This window comes from Oncorhynchus mykiss, chromosome 3 (assembly GCF_057628025.1).
Source record: "Oncorhynchus mykiss isolate SJ-2025 chromosome 3, ASM5762802v1, whole genome shotgun sequence".
Lineage (NCBI taxonomy): Eukaryota > Metazoa > Chordata > Actinopteri > Salmoniformes > Salmonidae > Oncorhynchus > Oncorhynchus mykiss.
In genome coordinates this window covers 92,240,166-92,259,056 of record NC_143024.1, presented here as the reverse complement: position 1 = coordinate 92,259,056, position 18,891 = coordinate 92,240,166, and the positions used below count along the sequence as shown (strand labels likewise).

The 18,891-nt window shown below is 45.7% G+C and overlaps 1 protein-coding gene across 1 annotated transcript; it reads left to right on the top strand.

The window, feature by feature from the left end:
- Window positions 1–405: 405 nt before the first annotated feature.
- Window positions 406–1,893, top strand: olig1 (oligodendrocyte transcription factor 1). The gene has a single exon (XM_021598069.3). It carries the CDS (start codon window positions 682–684, stop codon window positions 1,426–1,428), a length of 747 nt encoding a protein of 248 aa, XP_021453744.3. The 5' UTR covers window positions 406–681; the 3' UTR covers window positions 1,429–1,893.
- The last annotated feature ends 16,998 nt before the right edge of the window (window positions 1,894–18,891 follow it).

The following is an 18,891-nucleotide window of genomic DNA, read 5'->3' as shown; positions in this document are numbered from 1 at the left end:
GACTTAGCTACTTTACCGAGGAGAAATGTGGTGACTTTGACTGAGATATGTGGTTATCTCACATAGCTACCTTAAAAGTTGACTAACTGTAAGTCGACTTGGATAAAAGTGTCTGCTAAATTATTCAAATGTAAAAATAAATAAAAAAAGTTAAATTAAAAAAATCTGTGTGTTTTGTTCAGAGAACAGAGCAGGGTTTCTCAGTGTCGGGTCGGGTCTGGTTGGGTTTGGTCGGAGTCCAAGAAGCAGCAGCGTGAGGAGAGAGGAGGGAAGCATTTAACTCACTTCCCTCTCTGTCTGCCTTGTCATTTTCTTCAGACAGCCAGGGGGGGGGGGGGGGGGGGGGGGAGTGAGTTAAAGGAGTACTGACTCTCACAGAGACTCACAGAGGATGAAGAGAGGAAGAGATATCAACAAGCAGAGAACTCTGGAAGCCTTCTGAAACCGACACTGAAACTGGTGCTCTCTTACTGACTGACTGACCCTACAAACCTTTTTCACCAACCAAGGAGGGATTCAACACCTGACCAGATGTACCAGAGGTCAGGACAATGCACAGGAATGGAGGGTTAACGTTTGACTGAAGAGGAATAAGCAGAACTGAACAACATATTGAAGACTGAGCTTTGTTAGTGCACTTTTTTTCTGGTTATCGAAGTTAACCACATTTCGGTGTGAACCATGAACGTTCTACCTAACCCCATGATCAGGTCTCACCAGGACCAGCCTCTTCCTCTCTGCTCCCCAGACCCCTACCTCCAGGATTTCTCCTCCTGGTGTCCCCCAGGGCTAGGTGCTGATCATGGGATCATGGGGGCACTAATTGGGCGTGAGAGACCAGGAAAACCCCCAATGGAGCTGAGGAGGAAGATCAACAGCCGGGAGAGGAAGAGGATGCAGGACCTGAACGTCGCCATGGACGCTCTGAGGGAGGTGATGGTGCCTTACGCTTCCTCCTCTCCTTCCTCCTCCCAGGGGCCACACTGCAACCAGCAGCAGCTAGGACCCCAACCCGGACGCAGGCTCTCCAAGATCTCTACCTTGGTCCTCGCCCGTAACTATATTCTCCTCCTTGGCTTGTCTCTGCAGGAGATGCGTCGGCTCCTTGGGGAGGTCAGTGTTGGGTTGGGGGTTAACGCAAGGCCCGTCCCCAGGCTGCTCCTGGCCGGGGGGTGGCCCCTCTTCACCGGCCCCAGTCAGCTACTCCTTTCCTCCGAGTCTCTCCTGACCTCTGCCTCCTCTTCCAAGTGTCCTCTTCTGCCCTCTGGCCACTTGGAGGGCCACATGGTCCCGGTGCAGTGGGGCTCAGCTGGGGTTCCTGGAGGGCCACTCTGCCCCTGTGTGGTGTGCACATCACCTAGGTTCAGCCACCCTAGCTCTGGACCCAGGTTCAGCCACCCTAGCCCTGGACCCAGGTTCCCAAAGTGAAGCCTGGCTGGGACCCAGATCAGATGTGTTCTGGTTTGGTATGAGGTTGTCTTCTGCTCTGCTCTTCTCTTCTCTACTCCATCCTACAATTATTAATTTTTCTGAGTGGACAGACTTCTGGACACATAAGAGTTTACTTTTGTTACTTTTGAATGAATGTTGCCTTTCTCATGTCTTTGACTAATTCAGATTTTCACAATGTTGAATTTGTTGTAATGGATGCTTGTCCATTGTGTCTCTTGGACTGTGGTAAGTGAAACTTTATATATTTTATATTTTATAAATCAATTCTATTTTATAAGATAAGAGATGTTCTAACACAGCAAAGTAATTGTCATTTAATATTTACCATTTACTATAAAGTTATTAAAAAAAGTGTACTTTAATAAAGTTATTTCAAAAAAGTGGATTTTCTGTAAAAGTGTTTACTCACACTTTTACTTCTCGGCTTCTGTGATTAGTGACGGTGTGTGTGTGAGTGTGGGTGTGTGTGGGTGTGTGTGTGTGTGGAAGTGTGGATGTGTGTGTGAGTGTGGGTGTGTGTGTGTGTGTAAGTGTGGATGTGTGTGTCTGTGTGTGTGTGTGTTTGTGGGTGTGTGCAAATGTGTGCGGATGTGTATGGGTGTGGATGTCTGTGTGTGTGTGTGTATGTGTGTGTGTGGACGCCTGTGTGAGTGTGTGAGTACGTGTATGTGCATCTGCACCTCAGCAATATCAATATCTCTTTCTCATCATCTCCTCTCCCTTCGTCAGGGATTACAATAATAAGTCAAATACTGTTGATCCATAAGGGATTACAATAATGACTCAAATACTGTTGATAGATAAGGAATTACAATAATGACTCAAATACTGTTGATCCATAAGGGATTACAATAATGACTCAAATACTGTTGATCCATAAGGGATTACAATAATGACTCAAATACTGTTGATCCATAAGGGATTACAATAATGACTCAAATACTGTTGATCTATAAGGGATTCCAGTAATTACTGATCCATAAGGAGACCCCCCCTCCCCTTCCCTCTACCACCCCAAATAGTTAACCAGTCATATTCTGTTTAGCAGTATTTAGGTTAGGGTGAACCAGTCCTATTCTGTTCGGCAGTATTTAGGATTAGGGTGAACCAGTCCTATTCTGTTTAGCAGTATTTAGGATTAGGGTGAACCAGTCCTATTCTGTTTAGCAGTATTTAGGTTAGGGTGAACCGGTCCTATTCTGTTCGGCAGTATTTAGGATTAGGGTGAACCGGTCCTATTCTGTTTAGCAGTATTTAGGATTAGGGTGAACCAGTCCTATTCTGTTCGGCAGTATTTAGGATTAGGGTGAACCAGTCCTATTCTGTTCGGCAGTATTTAGGATTAGGGTGAACCAGTCCTATTCTGTTTAGCAGTATTTAGGATTAGGGTGAACCAGTCCTATTCTGTTTAGCAGTATTTAGGTTAGGGTGAACCGGTCCTATTCTGTTCGGCAGTATTTCGGATTAGGGTGAACCGGTCCTATTCTGTTTAGCAGTATTTAGGATTAGGGTGAACCAGTCCTATTCTGTTCGGCAGTATTTAGGATTAGGGTGAACCAGTCCTATTCTGTTTAGCAGTATTTAGGATTAGGGTGAACCAGTCCTATTCTGTTTAGCAGTATTTAGGTTAGGGTGAACCGGTCCTATTCTGTTCGGCAGTATTTAGGATTAGGGTGAACCGGTCCTGTTCTGTTTAGCAGTATTTAGGTTAGGGTGAACCGGTCCTGTTCTGTTCGGCAGTATTTAGGTTAGGGTGAACCAGTCCTATTCTGTTCGGCAGTATTTAGGATTAGGGTGAACCAGTCCTATTCTGTTTAGCAGTATTTAGGTTAGGGTGAACCGGTCCTGTTCTGTTTAGCAGTATTTAGGTTAGGGTGAACCAGTCCTATTCTGTTCGGCAGTATTTAGGATTAGGGTGAACCGGTCCTATTCTGTTTAGCAGCGTCACCCCAGTCTCACCCCAAATAGTTAACCAGTCCTATTCTGTTTAGCAGTATTTAGGTTAGGGTGAACCAGTCCTATTCTGTTCGGCAGTATTTAGGATTAGGGTGAACCAGTCCTATTCTGTTCAGCAGTATTTAGGTTAGGGTGAACCGGTCCTGTTCTGTTTAGCAGCGTCACCCCAGTCTCATCTCCATTCATCTCTCTACAAGCAAAAGATCAAACCCACCGTGTAATTACTGCCCTTTTGATTACTTCTCCCCACTCTCCTTCGCTCTTTCTCTCTCCTTCGGTCTTTCTCTCTCCTTCTCTCTGTCCCTTAATCGAATTCTTGATGTTTCCTTCTGTGTCAAGGGGCTCGTATGGGCGGTTTCGGTGGCACTCATTACACTCACCTCACAATACGTTCAAACGCCCAGAAAATGTGTCTCGGGTGAATGAGGTTCACGGTGCAAAACTCCTCACCCCTCTGGAAGAAAGCAGGCAGCTCCATTTAACTGGGGATAAGAGGTGGTAGGTGGGGACGGTAGTGGCGGTGGAGTGGGACACCTCGCCCACGATAGACAGTAGAGAGGGTAGGCAACACAGAACCCTGGGACTGGCCCGCATGAATAATAATAATTAATGTAATCATAATCATAATGTCAATAAAATACTCCAAATAATTGCTAGCTGTGAACAAGGCTCTTAGTGGGGGGAGACCTGTGAATGGTGGTGGCCGGCTGAAAGAAGGGAATAGTGGGGACAAAAGCAGAGGTAGATACCATTAAGTGAGATTAAGCCTAATAGGGCTTGATATTCTTACAAGGAAAAGGGAGGAGGGAGAGAAAGGAGGGGTAGACGAGGAAGGAGAGGGGCTAGATTCAGGGAGGGAGAGATCAAAGTGGGACGGCCTGACTTCAAACCCTTCTGCATTTACATATAGCTGCTTTACGTCTCCAAAGGATTAGTCACCTTTTTCCCTCTCTTCTCTTCTCTGGCTACTCTGATACCTATACCCTCACTCCATCCCTCCATCTCCCCCTCGGTTTATTCCATCCATGGAGTCTGTTGCCTCTCTCTCTCTCTCTCTCTCTCTCTCTCTCTTCTCTGGCTACTCTGATACCTATACCCTCCCTCCTCACTCCATTCCTCCATCTCCCCCTCTGTTTATTCCATCCATGGAGTCTGTTGCTCTCTCTCTCTCTCTCACTCTCTCCCCCCCCTCTCTCTCTGTCTCTCTCTCTCTCTCTCTCTCTCTCTCTCTCTCTCTCACACTCTCCCCCCCCCCCTCTCCCTCTCTCTCTCTCTCTCTCTCTTCTCTGGCTGCTCTGATACCTATACCCTCCCTCCTCACTCCATCCCTCCATCTCCCCCTCTGTTTATTCCATCCATGGAGTCTGTTGCCTCTCTTTCTCCCTGTTGCTCTCTCTCTGTCTCTCTCTCCCTCTCTCCCCCCCCCCCCCTCTCTCTCTCTCTCTCTCGCTCTCTTCCCCCCTCTCTCTCTTCCTCCCTCTCAATTCAATGTCAATTCAATTTAAGGCCTTATCGCCATGGGACACATATGTTAACATTGCCAAAGCAAGTGAAGTATATAATAAACAAAAGTGAAATTAACAAAAAAAATTAACAGTAAACATTACACTCACAGAAATTCCAAAACAATAAAGACATTACACATGTCATATTATGTCAATATACATAAATATGGATTGTATTTACAATGGTGTGTGTTCTTCACTGGTTGCCCTTTTCTCATGGCAACAGGTCACAAATCTTGCTGCTGTGATGGCACACTGTGGAATTTCACCCAGTAGATATGGGAGTTTATCAAAATTGGATTTGTTTTCGAATTCATTGTGGATCTGTGTAATCTGAGGGAAATATGTGTCTCTAATATGGTCATACGTTGGACAGGAGGTTAGGAAGTGCAGCTCAGTTTCCACCTCATTTTGATGGCAGTGAGCACATAGCCTGTCTTCTCTTGAGAGCCATGTCTGCCTACGGCGGCCTTTCTCAATAGCAAGGCTGTGCTCACTGAGTCTGTACATATTGTGACGGCCCTGAATTATTCTGAACCGTCTCAGTGCTTCTCCTTCCAATAGGGTGCTTTCCCTTTAATTCCCAATTAAATAGCCAGCATCAGCTGCGCAAAAAAGGGTTTTTGTGATGGAGACGTGACTGAGGATGTGTGCCCGAAACTTCTCTATGCCGGTTGTTTTGTTGCTGCTAAACGTGTGTTTTGTAGCCTGAGAGAGTTTACCCAGGATCGGATCCACTCTTTGCGTCCGTGGACTACACCTCTCCATTCTTCGTGGCCTTTCTCCGCTGGAGATCTATTGGCGGATTGGATTGTCTGACTGACCGACTGACTACCACCTTTTTGTATACGGTATTTCATTTGTTTTGAGATGATGTATACGGTGATGATTTATGTAGTTAGATGTAGTTGAGGACTTACTAAGAGCTGATACGCTTTAAAGTTCGGTGGTAAAATTGTTATATTGATTGTATGATTTAATACTGGGTTTACGCTACACGGAATGAACGGACAACCATTGCGTGACAAAAGTCACTTGAGTTCACTGAACTCCTTTACCGGGCTGGACTCTTTTTAGGCCCGAGGTACAGGACATTTCTGGAGGAACCAGAACTCATTGTGTTATATTATTATGTGTGTGTAATCCATTGATGTTGCTAATACAACCCACGCAAAAGAATAGTTGTTTTTGAAGTTCTTTCAATGTTTTAAGGGTTTATGAAAAGTTGATTTCCCTTCTGACGTTTACATAAGTCCTTTGTAATGGTGTAGATTTGACGGACCAGATGGGACTCATTCCCTCCCAAACTAAAAGGAGAAACTAATGTTTTCTCTGGTAGGCACAACCTACCTGGCACCCCTATATCAAACAACCTCAAGTCAAAACCGTTACATAAAAAATGGCACCCCAGATGGGACAGCTCAACATTGAGAACTAACCAAAGCAAATACTTTGTGTGGAATTAAAACAATGGATTCACCCCAAGATAATGTGCTCATCCATTTCATACCTGTCAATGGAAATATACAGGGCCATTCTGACCATCAAGCTGACAATACAAATCATAATGTGAATGGAGATACTGGAGTTGATTTGGGCCAGAGCCCTGGGAATCTGAATGCTCGGTCTGAACCACAGGCCACAGGAGGTCTAACCAGTTACTCACTTATTGACATGGATCTGTGTGGAAGTACTGAGCTAGCCCTCCCTCTGACACCCAACCTTCTTCCATTGTCTGGTTTATCTCCAGAGGTTGTAGTCTTACAACTTCAAGGTGACATCCTTGATATTCGTCGGACTCAACAACATCTCCAAACTCTTATCCACCATAAATTCAAATGTCTGAGGGAAGAGCAACAACAGAGTGCCATGGAATTCAGAAACTCACTGAGCACTCTAACCCACACGCTGACAGAGCTCAGTGAGAGTGGAAGACGGGAAATTACTGGTGCCATGGACAGGCAGTTTGACTACCAACGAAACCAACTCACTGCCACTCTCCAATGGCGCCTGCAACATCATCACACTGAGGTCCTCAAGGACGTTAATTCTGTTTTTTCTCCCATGGTTAACACTGTAGACCACTTGCAAACAGAGCTCTCTAATTGTGTTAAAATGTTGGATGACGTGTCTGTGGACATGGCCGCCATTAGGCACAACTCCTTACACAGAGTTTCTCTGGTGTCCACTTCTGTTCAGACCACTGAGGGCCAAGCTGGCACCTCTGAAGAGCCAAGACAAGGCCATGCTACAGCCACCCCTTGCAGGATGCAATCCACCATGCATCCTGGTGTTCATTTTCATTGTCCGATAACGCCCTCCCCCTCTACTTCCTCAATCCCTCCTAGCTCGTTTGTTCATGGTGAATTGAGTAGACGTCATGTGGGGGCGATGCCCATTAAATTGCAATTTCCCACCTTTGGGAAAAAAGATGACAGTCCGGATCCGCTAATGTACCTAGAAAGATGTCGTGACTTTCTTGCCCTCAATCCCCTGGCTGACGAAGAACTCCTTGCCACATTGAGGAATGTGTTGCATGGGACAGCTCGAGACTGGTGGGATGTGGCACGTCTCACCACTACCTCCTGGGCTGACTTTGAGGCCAAGTTTTCCTCTGCATTTCTGTCTGAGGACTACACAGATGAGTTGGCAGACAGAGTCAGGAATCGAGTACAAAGAGAGAAAGAGAGTATCCGTGACTTTGCATACGGTTACCACTCCCTGTGCAGAAGGTGGAAACCTGGCATTGAGGAGGAAGAGGTCATTAAATTGATCTTGAAGAACATCAACCCACTACTAGCCAGTCAACTCCGAGAACGAGTCACCACTGTCGATGGACTGGTTCGCTTGGGACAGCAGTTTGAGAAGGACAGAGAATGCCAACAGCAATATGACCAAAGAAAGAAACAGACACCCAAACAGTTACCCAAGACAGACCATCAACAACAGCTAGAGTCTCCAGCCAAGACCCCTCTCATGTTCTGTTGGAGATGTAACCAAAAGGGACATTCTTCAGCTACATGTCCAAGACCGTATCAAGTAAACCCTTCCAGAAACCATAAATCACAACAGGCCAACACAGCGAACTCTCTTCGCAGGAATGACCATCCTACTCCAGTTGCCTTATCCAGAGCTCCTGCTTGTGGCAACGGTGGCCCTCATCTTACATGTGCTACTGTCCTGTCAAGCAGTCGAGACTCGCCCAAAACAGACTTTCCCATCTCTGATGAGACCATATGGAAAGCCCAACAGGATGATCCAGAAGTACAGGCTTTGTACAAGACTATCCTGGAAGATGGAGAAAAGATGGTCAATCCTACCACAAAGCTGACCATCATGGAAGACAAAGTCTACCGTGTTGTACAACTACCTCACAGAACCCTCTACCAATTGTACATACCTGAAACTCTACGCCTACAACTGCTTCAACATTTCCATGAAGACCCATTAGCTGGTCATTTGGGCAGGTTCAAAACCTACAAGCGGTTGCAAGCGTTACTGTACTGGCCACATCTGAGCATGGATGTGAAGTCACACATCCGAAACTGTCAGGTTTGTCAAATGTACAAACCAGAAGGTAGAAAGCCTGCTGGCAACCTGCAGCAAACGGTGGTTACCCGACCTTGGGAAATGCTAGGAGTGGATTTGATGGGTCCATTTCCTAGAAGCTCCAATCAGAATGTGTACATGCTTGTGTTTGTTGATTATTATTCAAAGTGGGTGGAACTCTTTTCCCTGCGTCAGGCCACAGCAAGGACCGTCTCTAACATCCTTACGAAAGAGATCCTGACTCGCTGGGGAGTGCCTGATTACATCCTGTCTGATCGAGGTTCCCAATTTGTCTCTGATCTCTTTGAGGAGACCTGCCAAAGATGGAACCTGAGACAGAAGTTGACCACGGCCTATCACCCACAGACCAATCTCACTGAGAGAGTAAATCAAACCTTGAAGACAATGATTGCTTCCTATGTAGGGACCCAGCACAAACACTGGGACAAGCACCTTCACGAGTTTCGATTTGCCCTGAATTCTGCTGTGCAAGAGTCCACTGGAGTCACACCTGCAGAGCTGAACCTAAGTCGTCCCCTCCGAGGACCCTTGGATATGGTGCTACAGCCCCAGCAGCTTACTCCAGACGCTGCTTGCTATGACCAGGTAGTCCATCTCCATGACTTGAGAGCTCTTGTCTCAAAGAACATGATCCAGGCTCGACTCAAGCAGAAGAGAAATTATGATAAGAACAGACGAGACATGCAGTTTCAGCTTCGTGATCGGGTGTGGCTTCGCTCTCATCCTTACTCGAAAGCTGAACAATTCTTCTCTGCCAAGCTCGCTCCTAAATGGCAAGGACCATATAGGATTGTGGAGCAGATGGGCCCTTTGAACTACCGAGTGGTGAAAGAGGACACAGGTGAAGATATGCGCGTTGTCCATGTCTCACGCCTTAAGGCCTGTTACCCCTCGGCTGAGGAATTGGAGGCGATTGAGCGCCGCAAGATCTTGGATATCTTTGAAGAGGAAAGTGAGGAGACTTTTCTCGGATTCCCAGACCCAGAAGTCTCACACCTTAAGGCCTGTGACCCCTCAGCTGAGGAGCGTGAGCTCCAAAAAGTCATGAACATTTTTGTAGAGGAAAGTGATGAGACCTTTCTCGGTTTCCCCGAACAAGATGTGCCTTCCAGAGCAATGGTCGGCTTTTTCCAGGGGAGGGGGTGTGTGACGGCCCTGAATTATTCTGAACCGTCTCAGTGCTTCTCCTTCCAATAGGGTGCTTTCCCTTTAATTCCCAATTAAATAGCCAGCATCAGCTGCGCAAAAAAGGGTTTTTGTGATGGAGACGTGACTGAGGATGTGTGCCCGAAACTTCTCTATGCCGGTTGTTTTGTTGCTGCTAAACGTGTGTTTTGTAGCCTGAGAGAGTTTACCCAGGATCGGATCCACTCTTTGCGTCCGTGGACTACACCTCTCCATTCTTCGTGGCCTTTCTCCGCTGGAGATCTATTGGCGGATTGGATTGTCTGACTGACCGACTGACTACCACCTTTTTGTATACGGTATTTCATTTGTTTTGAGATGATGTATACGGTGATGATTTATGTAGTTAGATGTAGTTGAGGACTTACTAAGAGCTGATACGCTTTAAAGTTCGGTGGTAAAATTGTTATATTGATTGTATGATTTAATACTGGGTTTACGCTACACGGAATGAACGGACAACCATTGCGTGACAAAAGTCACTTGAGTTCACTGAACTCCTTTACCGGGCTGGACTCTTTTTAGGCCCGAGGTACAGGACATTTCTGGAGGAACCAGAACTCATTGTGTTATATTATTATGTGTGTGTAATCCATTGATGTTGCTAATACAACCCACGCAAAAGAATAGTTGTTTTTGAAGTTCTTTCAATGTTTTAAGGGTTTATGAAAAGTTGATTTCCCTTCTGACGTTTACATAAGTCCTTTGTAATGGTGTAGATTTGACGGACCAGATGGGACTCATTCCCTCCCAAACTAAAAGGAGAAACTAATGTTTTCTCTGGTAGGCACAACCTACCTGGCACCCCTATATCAAACAACCTCAAGTCAAAACCGTTACAATATTCAAAGCTTTCCTTAAGTTTGGGTCAGTCACAGTGGTCAGGTATTCTGCCGCTGTGTACTCTCTGTGTAGGGCCAAATAGCATTCTAGTTTGTTCAGTTTTTTTGTTAATTCTTTCCAATGTGTCAAGTAATTATCTTTTTGTTTTCTCATGATTTGGTTGGGTCTAATTGTGCTGCTGTCCTGGGGCTCTGCTCGTGTTTGTGAACAGAGCACCAGGACCAGCTTGCTTAGGGGGCTCTTCTCCAGGTTCATCTCTCTGTAGGTGATGGTTTAAGGGCACAAGGCGAGCCGAGTCCCAGATGCAGACAAAGGAGGCAGATGGTAGAGCTCCGATATTTATTATAACAAAGGGAGGAAGCAAAGGCAGGTCGGAGACAAGCGAGAATTCATACACCAGGTCAGAGTTCAAACAGTACCAGACGATAGGTAGTCTCAAGGTCAGGCCAGGCAGGGGTCATAAACCAGGTCAGAGTCCAAACAGTACCAGGCGATAGGTAGTCTCAAGGTCAGGCCAGGCAGGGGTCATACACCAGGTCAGAGTTCAAACAGTACCAGACGATAGGTAGTCTGAAGGTAAGGCCAGGCAGGGGTCATAAACCAGGTCAGAGTCCAAACAGTACAAGGGGAGGCTGGTAGTCAGAACAGGCAGAGTGGTCAGGCAGGAGGATTCGGAGTCAGGACAGGCAAGGGTCAAACACAGGAGGACTAGAAACAAACAGAGACTGGGGGGGGGGGGGGAATAGGAGGAAGGAAACTGCTGGTTGACTTGGCAAACAAGACAAACTGGCACAGAGAGACAGGAAACACAGGGATAAATACACCGGGGATAAAAAGTGACACCTGGAGGGGGTGTTGACAATCAGAAGGATAGGTGAACCAGATCAGGACGTGACAGATGGCTTTGTTATGGAAGGTTTGGGAATCAAATCAAAATCAAATCAAATCAAATGTATTTATATAGCCCTTCGTACATCAGCTGATATCTCAAAGTGCTGTACAGAAACCCAGCCTAAAACCCCAAACAGCAAGCAATGCAGGTGTAGAAGCACGGAATCAATTCCTTTTAGGTGGTTGTAGATTTGAAAAGCTATTTTATGGATATCGGCCTAAATCTGCTCTGCATTAATTATTAGGTGTTTTATGTTGTACGCTAAGGATATTTGTGCAGAATTCTGCCGAGTCTCAATTTAGTGTGTGTCCCATTTAGTGAATTCTTGGTTGGTGAGCGGACCCCAGACCTCACAACCATAAAGGGGTTCTATAACGGATTCAAGTATTTTTAGCCAGATCCTAATTGGTCGAATGTTATGTTCCCTTTGATGGCATAGATGGACTTTCTCAGCTCATGCACAGGTTTGTGGAAGTTACCTGTTGCGCTGATGTTTAGGCCGAGGTATAGTGTATCGTTTTTGGTGTGCTCTAGGGCAGGTCTTCCCAAACTGACGTGAAATTACAAATGAAACCATCTAGTGTCAGGCGAAAAAAACAACACAATGTCGAATACAGGAAGCCTTGTCAAATAATTAACATCCAGTCACATTAACCGTTACTTTCTCGCGGAAATTCCACTAACGGTCTGTGCGTAGCCAAACGTAGCTGCTGCTCATTCCGTTTGCTCAATAAAATGTATAAATGTCCATAGAGACACATACCAGCTCTACTGGGAGTACTGCTACTACCAGCAGTACTACACCTGCACCTGATGACAACACAAGCTGTTCTGCTTCCACGAGCACATCCAATACTAGCGTCAGTAATTATACATTTGTTTTTAGCCCAGCTAGCATGGACACTGACAGTTGTGAATCTGATGCAGCTGAAGAGCTACTGCCCCCTTACCCGGGAATGCACCAAGCTACTGCTCCCTTACCCTGGGAAAGCACCAAGCTACTGCTCCCTTACCCAGGAAAGCACCAAGCTACTGCTCCCTTACCCGGGAAAGCACCAAGCTACTGCCCCCTTACCCTGGGAAAGCACCAACCTACTGGCCCCTTACCTGGGAAAGCACCAAGCTACTGTCCCCTTACCCAGGAAAGCACCAAGTTACTGCCCCCTTACCTGGGAAAGCACCAAGCTACTGCCCCTTACCCAGGAAATCACCAAGCTACTGTCCCCCTTACCCGGGAAAGCACCAAGCTACTGTCCCCCTTACCCAGGAAAGCACCAAGCTACTGTCCCCCTTACCCAGGAAAGCACCAAGCTACTGTCCCCCTTACCCAGGAAAGCACCAAGCTACTGTCACCTTACCAGGGAAAGCACCAAGCTACTGCCCCCTTACCCTGGGAAGCACCAATCTACTGTCCCCTTACCTGGGAAAGCACCAATCTCTGTCCCCTTACCCGGGAAAGCACCAAGCTACTGCCCCCCCTTACCTGGGAAAGCACCAATCTACTGTCCCCCTTACCAGGGAAAGCACCAAGCTACTGCCCCCCTTACACAGGAAAACACAGAACAACAGACAGTAACGTTGGGCCATCGAAGAGGTGCAAATATGATGAGAACAACATCGATTTGGGGTTCACTTATATTGGGAGTAGTGCCTTTCCTCAGCCACAGTGTGTTATATGTGCAAAAGTACTATCTCACAACTCGATGAAACCTTCACTCAGACATTTAGAAACGAAACATGCTAATTTGAAAAATAAGCCACGGGAGTTTTTTTGAGCGAGAATTAACTTCTTAAGGTATAGGGGGCATCATTTTCACTTTTGGATAAATAGCGTGCCCAATTTCAACTTTTGGCTACTCATGCCAAGAATATAAGATATGCATATTATTAGTATTATTATTATTATTATTTTTTTTAGGTCTCTGTCTGTTCAGTGGGCTCTCATTAAGAAATTATATTTCTTAGGAACTTGTGTTCAGTTCCTACCGCTTCCACTGGATGTCACCAGTCTTTGGAATTTGGTTGAGGTTTTTCCTTTGTGCAATGAAGAAGTAAGGCCATCTAGGAACTGGGGAACATTGTTGAGAGTTGCGCAAGACTTGAAAAGTAGCGTTGGTTTGTTGTCTTCCTGTATTGAACACAGAACCCGTCTTCAATTTGATCGATTATTAACGTTTAAAAATACCTAAAGTTTTATTACAAAAGTAGTTTGAAATGTTTTGTCAAAGTTTACAGACAACTTTTGAGATATTTTGTAGTGACGTTGCGCAATTTGGAAGCTGTTTTTTTCTGGATCAAACGTACCAAATAAATGGACATTTTGATATATATGGATGGAATTAATCAAACAAAGGACCAATTGTGATGTTTATGGGACATATTGGAGTGCCAACAAAAGAAGCTCGTCAAAGGTAATGCATGTTTTATATTTTATTTCTGCATTTTGTGTAGTGCCTGCAGGGTTGAAATATGCTACTCTCTTTGTTTACTGTTGTGCTATCATCAGATAATAGCTTCTTATGCTTTCCCCGAAAAGCCTTTTTGAAATCTGACATGTTGGCTGGATTCACAACAAGTGTAGCTTTAATTTAGTATCTTACGTGTGTGAGTTAATCAGCACTGCTCAATGGGACCAGGGAGACACCAGAGGTGCCTAGGACAATGCAGACACACGCACACACACGCACACACGCACACACGCACGCACACACACACACACACACACACACACACATGCGTGCACACACACACACACATGACTCTTAAACATCCTACAATAACACATTCAACATACAAAAGAAACAGATAGGGACAACAAGGCAAAAAGGAAAGTTACGTCAGGTCTGTTAAAAGCATTTATCTCATTCTGTTCCTCTCTCCCTCTCCTCTCTATCTCTCTCTCCCTCGCTGTCTCTCCCTCTTCTGTCTGTCTACACCTCTATCTCCCTCTCTGTCTCCCTCCACCTCTCTATCTCCCTCCACCTCTCTCTCTCCCTCCACCTCTCTGTTCCTCTATCCCTCTCCTCTCTGTCTCCCTCCCCCTTTCTGTCTCCCTCCCCGTCTCTGTCTCCCTCCACCTCTCTGTTCCTCTCTCCCTCTCCTCTCTGTCTCCCTCCCCCTCTCTGTCTCCCTCCCCGTCTCTGTCTCCCTCCACCTCTCTATCTCCCTCCACCTCTCTGTTCCTCTCTCCCTCTCCTCTCGGTCTCCCTCCCCCTCTCTTTCTCCCTCCACCTCTCAATCTCCCTCCACCTCTCTCTCTCCCTCCACCTCTCTGTTCCTCTCTCCCTCTCCTCTCGGTCTCCCTCCCCCTCTCTATCTCCCTCCACCTCTGTCTCTCTCTCCCTCGCTGTCTCTCTCTCCCTCTCTCTCTCCCTCTCCTCTCCTCTCTGTCTCCCTCCCCCTCTTTGTCTCCCTCCCCCTCTCTGTCTCCCTCCACCTCTCTGTCTCCCTCCACCTCTCTGTCTCTCTCTCCCTCGCTGTCTCTCCCTCTTCTGTCTGTCTCCACCTCTCTGTCTCCCTCCCCCTCTCTGTCTCCCTCCCACTCCCACTCTCTGTCTCTTTCTCCCTCTCTGTTTCTCTCTCCCTATCTGTCTCCCTCCCTCCTCTGTCACTCTCTCCCTCTCTCCCTCTCTCTCTTTCTCTCCCTCATTTTCCCAGTGCATGCGTGAGTTCCAGAGCCTGTACGACCTGTAGAGAAGGGAGGGTCCAGGAAGTTCAACGGACCACTGTTGAAGACTGATTGAGGGCCATCTATCGTTCCTGCAGGGTGAATGGAGGAGTGTGAGAGCAGACCTGTTCCTCCTTTCAGCCCAACGGCTCCCAGATTTATCTTCTCCGTCCTTGCTTCTTTATCCCGGCGCTCTGGGGGACCGGCATCCTCGCTGTGAGTTATCAAGGCTGTGTGAGTGTGTGCGATATATCAAACTCTCAACTAATATGGGAACCAAGCGGCTGGTGGTCTGGGGTAGACTGTGATATATATAGACCTAATGGCTGGTGGTGTGGGGTAGACTGTGATATATATAGACCTGGTGGCTGGTGGTCTGGGGTAGACTGTGATGTATATAAACCTAGTTGCCAATTCAACATCTTCTGCACATCCCCTGTCCTTAACCAGTCTACTTAACCAATGGACGTGGGGAGTCCCAGGGGTAGGAAGGTCTGAAACCATAAATTCCATCTCCTCATTGAGAGAAATGGACCTCCATTTGCATTCTAACTCCTGTTATTTATCTCTCACCCAACTAACATTAGCCCTCCTGTACTGTCCCCCCACTAACACCATTAACCCTCCTGTACTGTCCCCCACTAACACCATTAACCCTCCTGTACTGTCCCCCCACTAACTAACACCATTAGCCCTCCTGTACTGTCCCACCACTAACACCATTAACCCTCCTGTACTGTCCCCCACTAACACCATTAACCCTCCTGTACTGTCCCCCCACTAACTAACACCATTAGCCCTCCTGTACTGTCCCCCCCACTAACACCATTATCCCTCTTCTACTGTCCCCACACTAACACCATTATCCTTCCTCTACTGTCCACCCACTGACTAACACCATTATCCCTCCTCTACTCTCCCCCCACTAACACCATTATCCATCCTCTACTGTCCCCAGCCCTAACACCATTATCCCTCCTATGCTGTCCCCCCACTTACACCATTATCCCTCCTGTATTGTCCCCCCAATAACTAACACCACTATCCCTCCTCTACTGTCCCCCCACTAAAACCATTAACCCTCCTGTACTGTCCCCACACTAACTAACACCATTTTCCCTCCTCTACTGTCCACCCACTAACACCATTATCTCTCATCTACTGTCCCCCCACTAACACCATTATCCCTCCTGTACTGCCCCCACACCTAACACCATTATCCCTCCTATACTGTCCCCCCACTGCCACCATTATCCCTCCTGTACTGTCCCCCCACTAACACCATTATCCCTCATGTACTGTCCCCCAACTAAGACCATTATCCCTCCTGTACTGTCCCCACCACTAACACCATTATCCCTCCTGTACCGTCCCCACCACTAACACCATTATCTCTCCTGTAATGTCCCCCCCACTAACACCATTATCCCTCCTTTAATGTTCCCCCACTAACACAATTGTCTCTCCTCTACTGTCCCCCCACTAACACCATTATCCCTCCTGTACTGTCCCCACCACTAACACCATTATCCCACCTCTACTGTCCCCCAATAACACCATTATCCCTATTTTACTGTCCCCCCACTACCACCATTATCCTTCCTCTACTGCCACCCCACTGACTAACACCATTATCCCTCCTCTACTGTCCCCACCACTAACACCATTATCCCACCTCTACTGTCCCCCAATAACACCATTATCCCTATTTTACTGTCCCCCCACTACCACCATTATCCTTCCTCTACTGCCACCCCACTGACTAACACCATTATCCCTCCTCTACTGTCCCCCCACTAACACCATTATCCCAACACAATACTAACCACTGACCCCATGACCTTAGTGAGTTCCTGTCTCCCAACACAATACTAACCACTGACCTCATGACCTTAGTGAGTTCCTGTCTCCCAACACAATACTAACCACTGACCTTATGACCTTAGTGAGTTCCTGTCTCCCAACACAATACTAACCACTGACCTCATGACCTTAGTGAGTTCCTGTCTCCCAAAACAATACTCACCACTGACCTCAGACCTTAGTGAGTTCCTCTCTCCCAACACAATACTAACCACTGACCTCATGACCTTAGTGAGTTCCTGTCTCCCAACACAATACTAACCACTGACCCCATGACCTTAGTGAGTTCCTCTCTCCCAACACAATACTAACAATACTCACAATACTAGTGAGTTCCTCTCGCCTAACAGCACCACCCTTTTAAGATGTCCGGAGGACTTAAATTCTAGATACTTAAAATTGTAGGACTTAAATTAAATTGTTGGACTTACATTTGAAAATTCTAGATACTAGATTTTGGGTGGAACGACTTGTTGTCTTGATTTAGGCAAATCTGTACCTACCCCACACAAATTTACAACGAGAATTGGTTTTGAAAAGGAAAAAAAGTGCATTCAGTCCCAAAGTGGAATTTTCTAATAAGTGTTGTTGCTGTAGCGTTGTTGTACGATAATAGTTCTGTTAATAATAATGATGATAATAATAATAATAATTTAACCTTTGTTGTACCTTGTGGTAACTTTGTTGTAACTTGTTGTACCTATTTGTACCTTGTTGTAACTTTGTTGTACCTTTGTTGTACCTTTTTGTACCTTGTTGTAACTTTGTTGTACCTTGTTGTTCCTTGTTGTAACTTTGTTGTAACTTTGTTGTACCTTTGTTGTAACTTTGTTGTACCTTTGTTGTACCTTGTTGTACCTTGTTGTAACTTGTTGTACCTTGATGTACCTTGTTGTAACTTTGTTGTACCTTGTTGTACCTTGTTGTAACTTTGTTGTACCTTGTTGTTCCTTGTTGTAACTTTGTTGTAACTTTGTTGTACCTTGTTGTAACTTTGTTGTACCTTTGTTGTACCTTGTTGTACCTTGTTGTAACTTGTTGTACCTTGTTGTAACTTGTTGTAACTTTGTTGTACCTTGTTGTACCTTGTTGTAACTTTGTTGTACCTTGATGTACCTTGTTGTACCTTGTTGTAACTTTGTTGTACCTTGAAGTACCTTGTTGTAACTTTGTTGTACCCTGTTGTACCTTGCTGTAACTTTGTTGTACCTTGATGTACCTTGTTGTAACTTTGTTTTACCTTGTTGTACCTACCCTTGTAACTGTGTTGTACATTGTTGTACATTGTTTTACCTTGTTGTACCTTTGTTGTACCTTGTTGTACCTTGTACCTTGTTGTACCTTGTTGTACCTACCTTGTTGTAACTTGTTTTACCTTGTTGTACCTATCTTGTTTTACCTTGTTGTACCTTGTTGTACATTGTTGTACCTTGTTGTACCTTGTAGTACCTTGTTTTACCTTGTTGTACCTTGTTGTAACTTTGTTGTACCTTGATGTACCTTGTTGTAACTTTGTTGTACCTTGTTGTAACTTTGTTCTACCTTGTTGTACCTTGTTGTAACTGTGTTGTACATTGTTGTACCTTGTTGTAACTTTCTTGTACCTTGATGTATCTTGTTGTAACTTTGTTTTACCTTGTTGTACCTACCTTGTTGTACCTTGTTTTACCTTGTTTTACCTTGTTGTACCTTGTTGTACCTTTGTTGTACCTTGTTGTACCTTGTACCTTGTTGTACCTACCTTGTTGTAACTTGTTTTACCTCGTTGTACCTTGTTGTACCTATCTTGTTTTACCTTGTTGTACCTTGTTGTATATTGTTGTACCTTGTTGTACCTTGTAGTACCTTGTTTTACCTTGTTGTACCTTGTTGTAACTTTGTTGTACCTTGATGTACCTTGTTGTAACTTTGTTGTACCTTGTTGTAACTTTGTTGTACCTTGTTGTACCTTGTTGTAA

Excerpts from the sequence above, each read along its gene's own strand:
- olig1 (XM_021598069.3), top strand. The coding sequence starts at position 682 with ATGAACGTTCTACCTAACCCCATGATCAGGTCTCACCAGGACCAGCCT.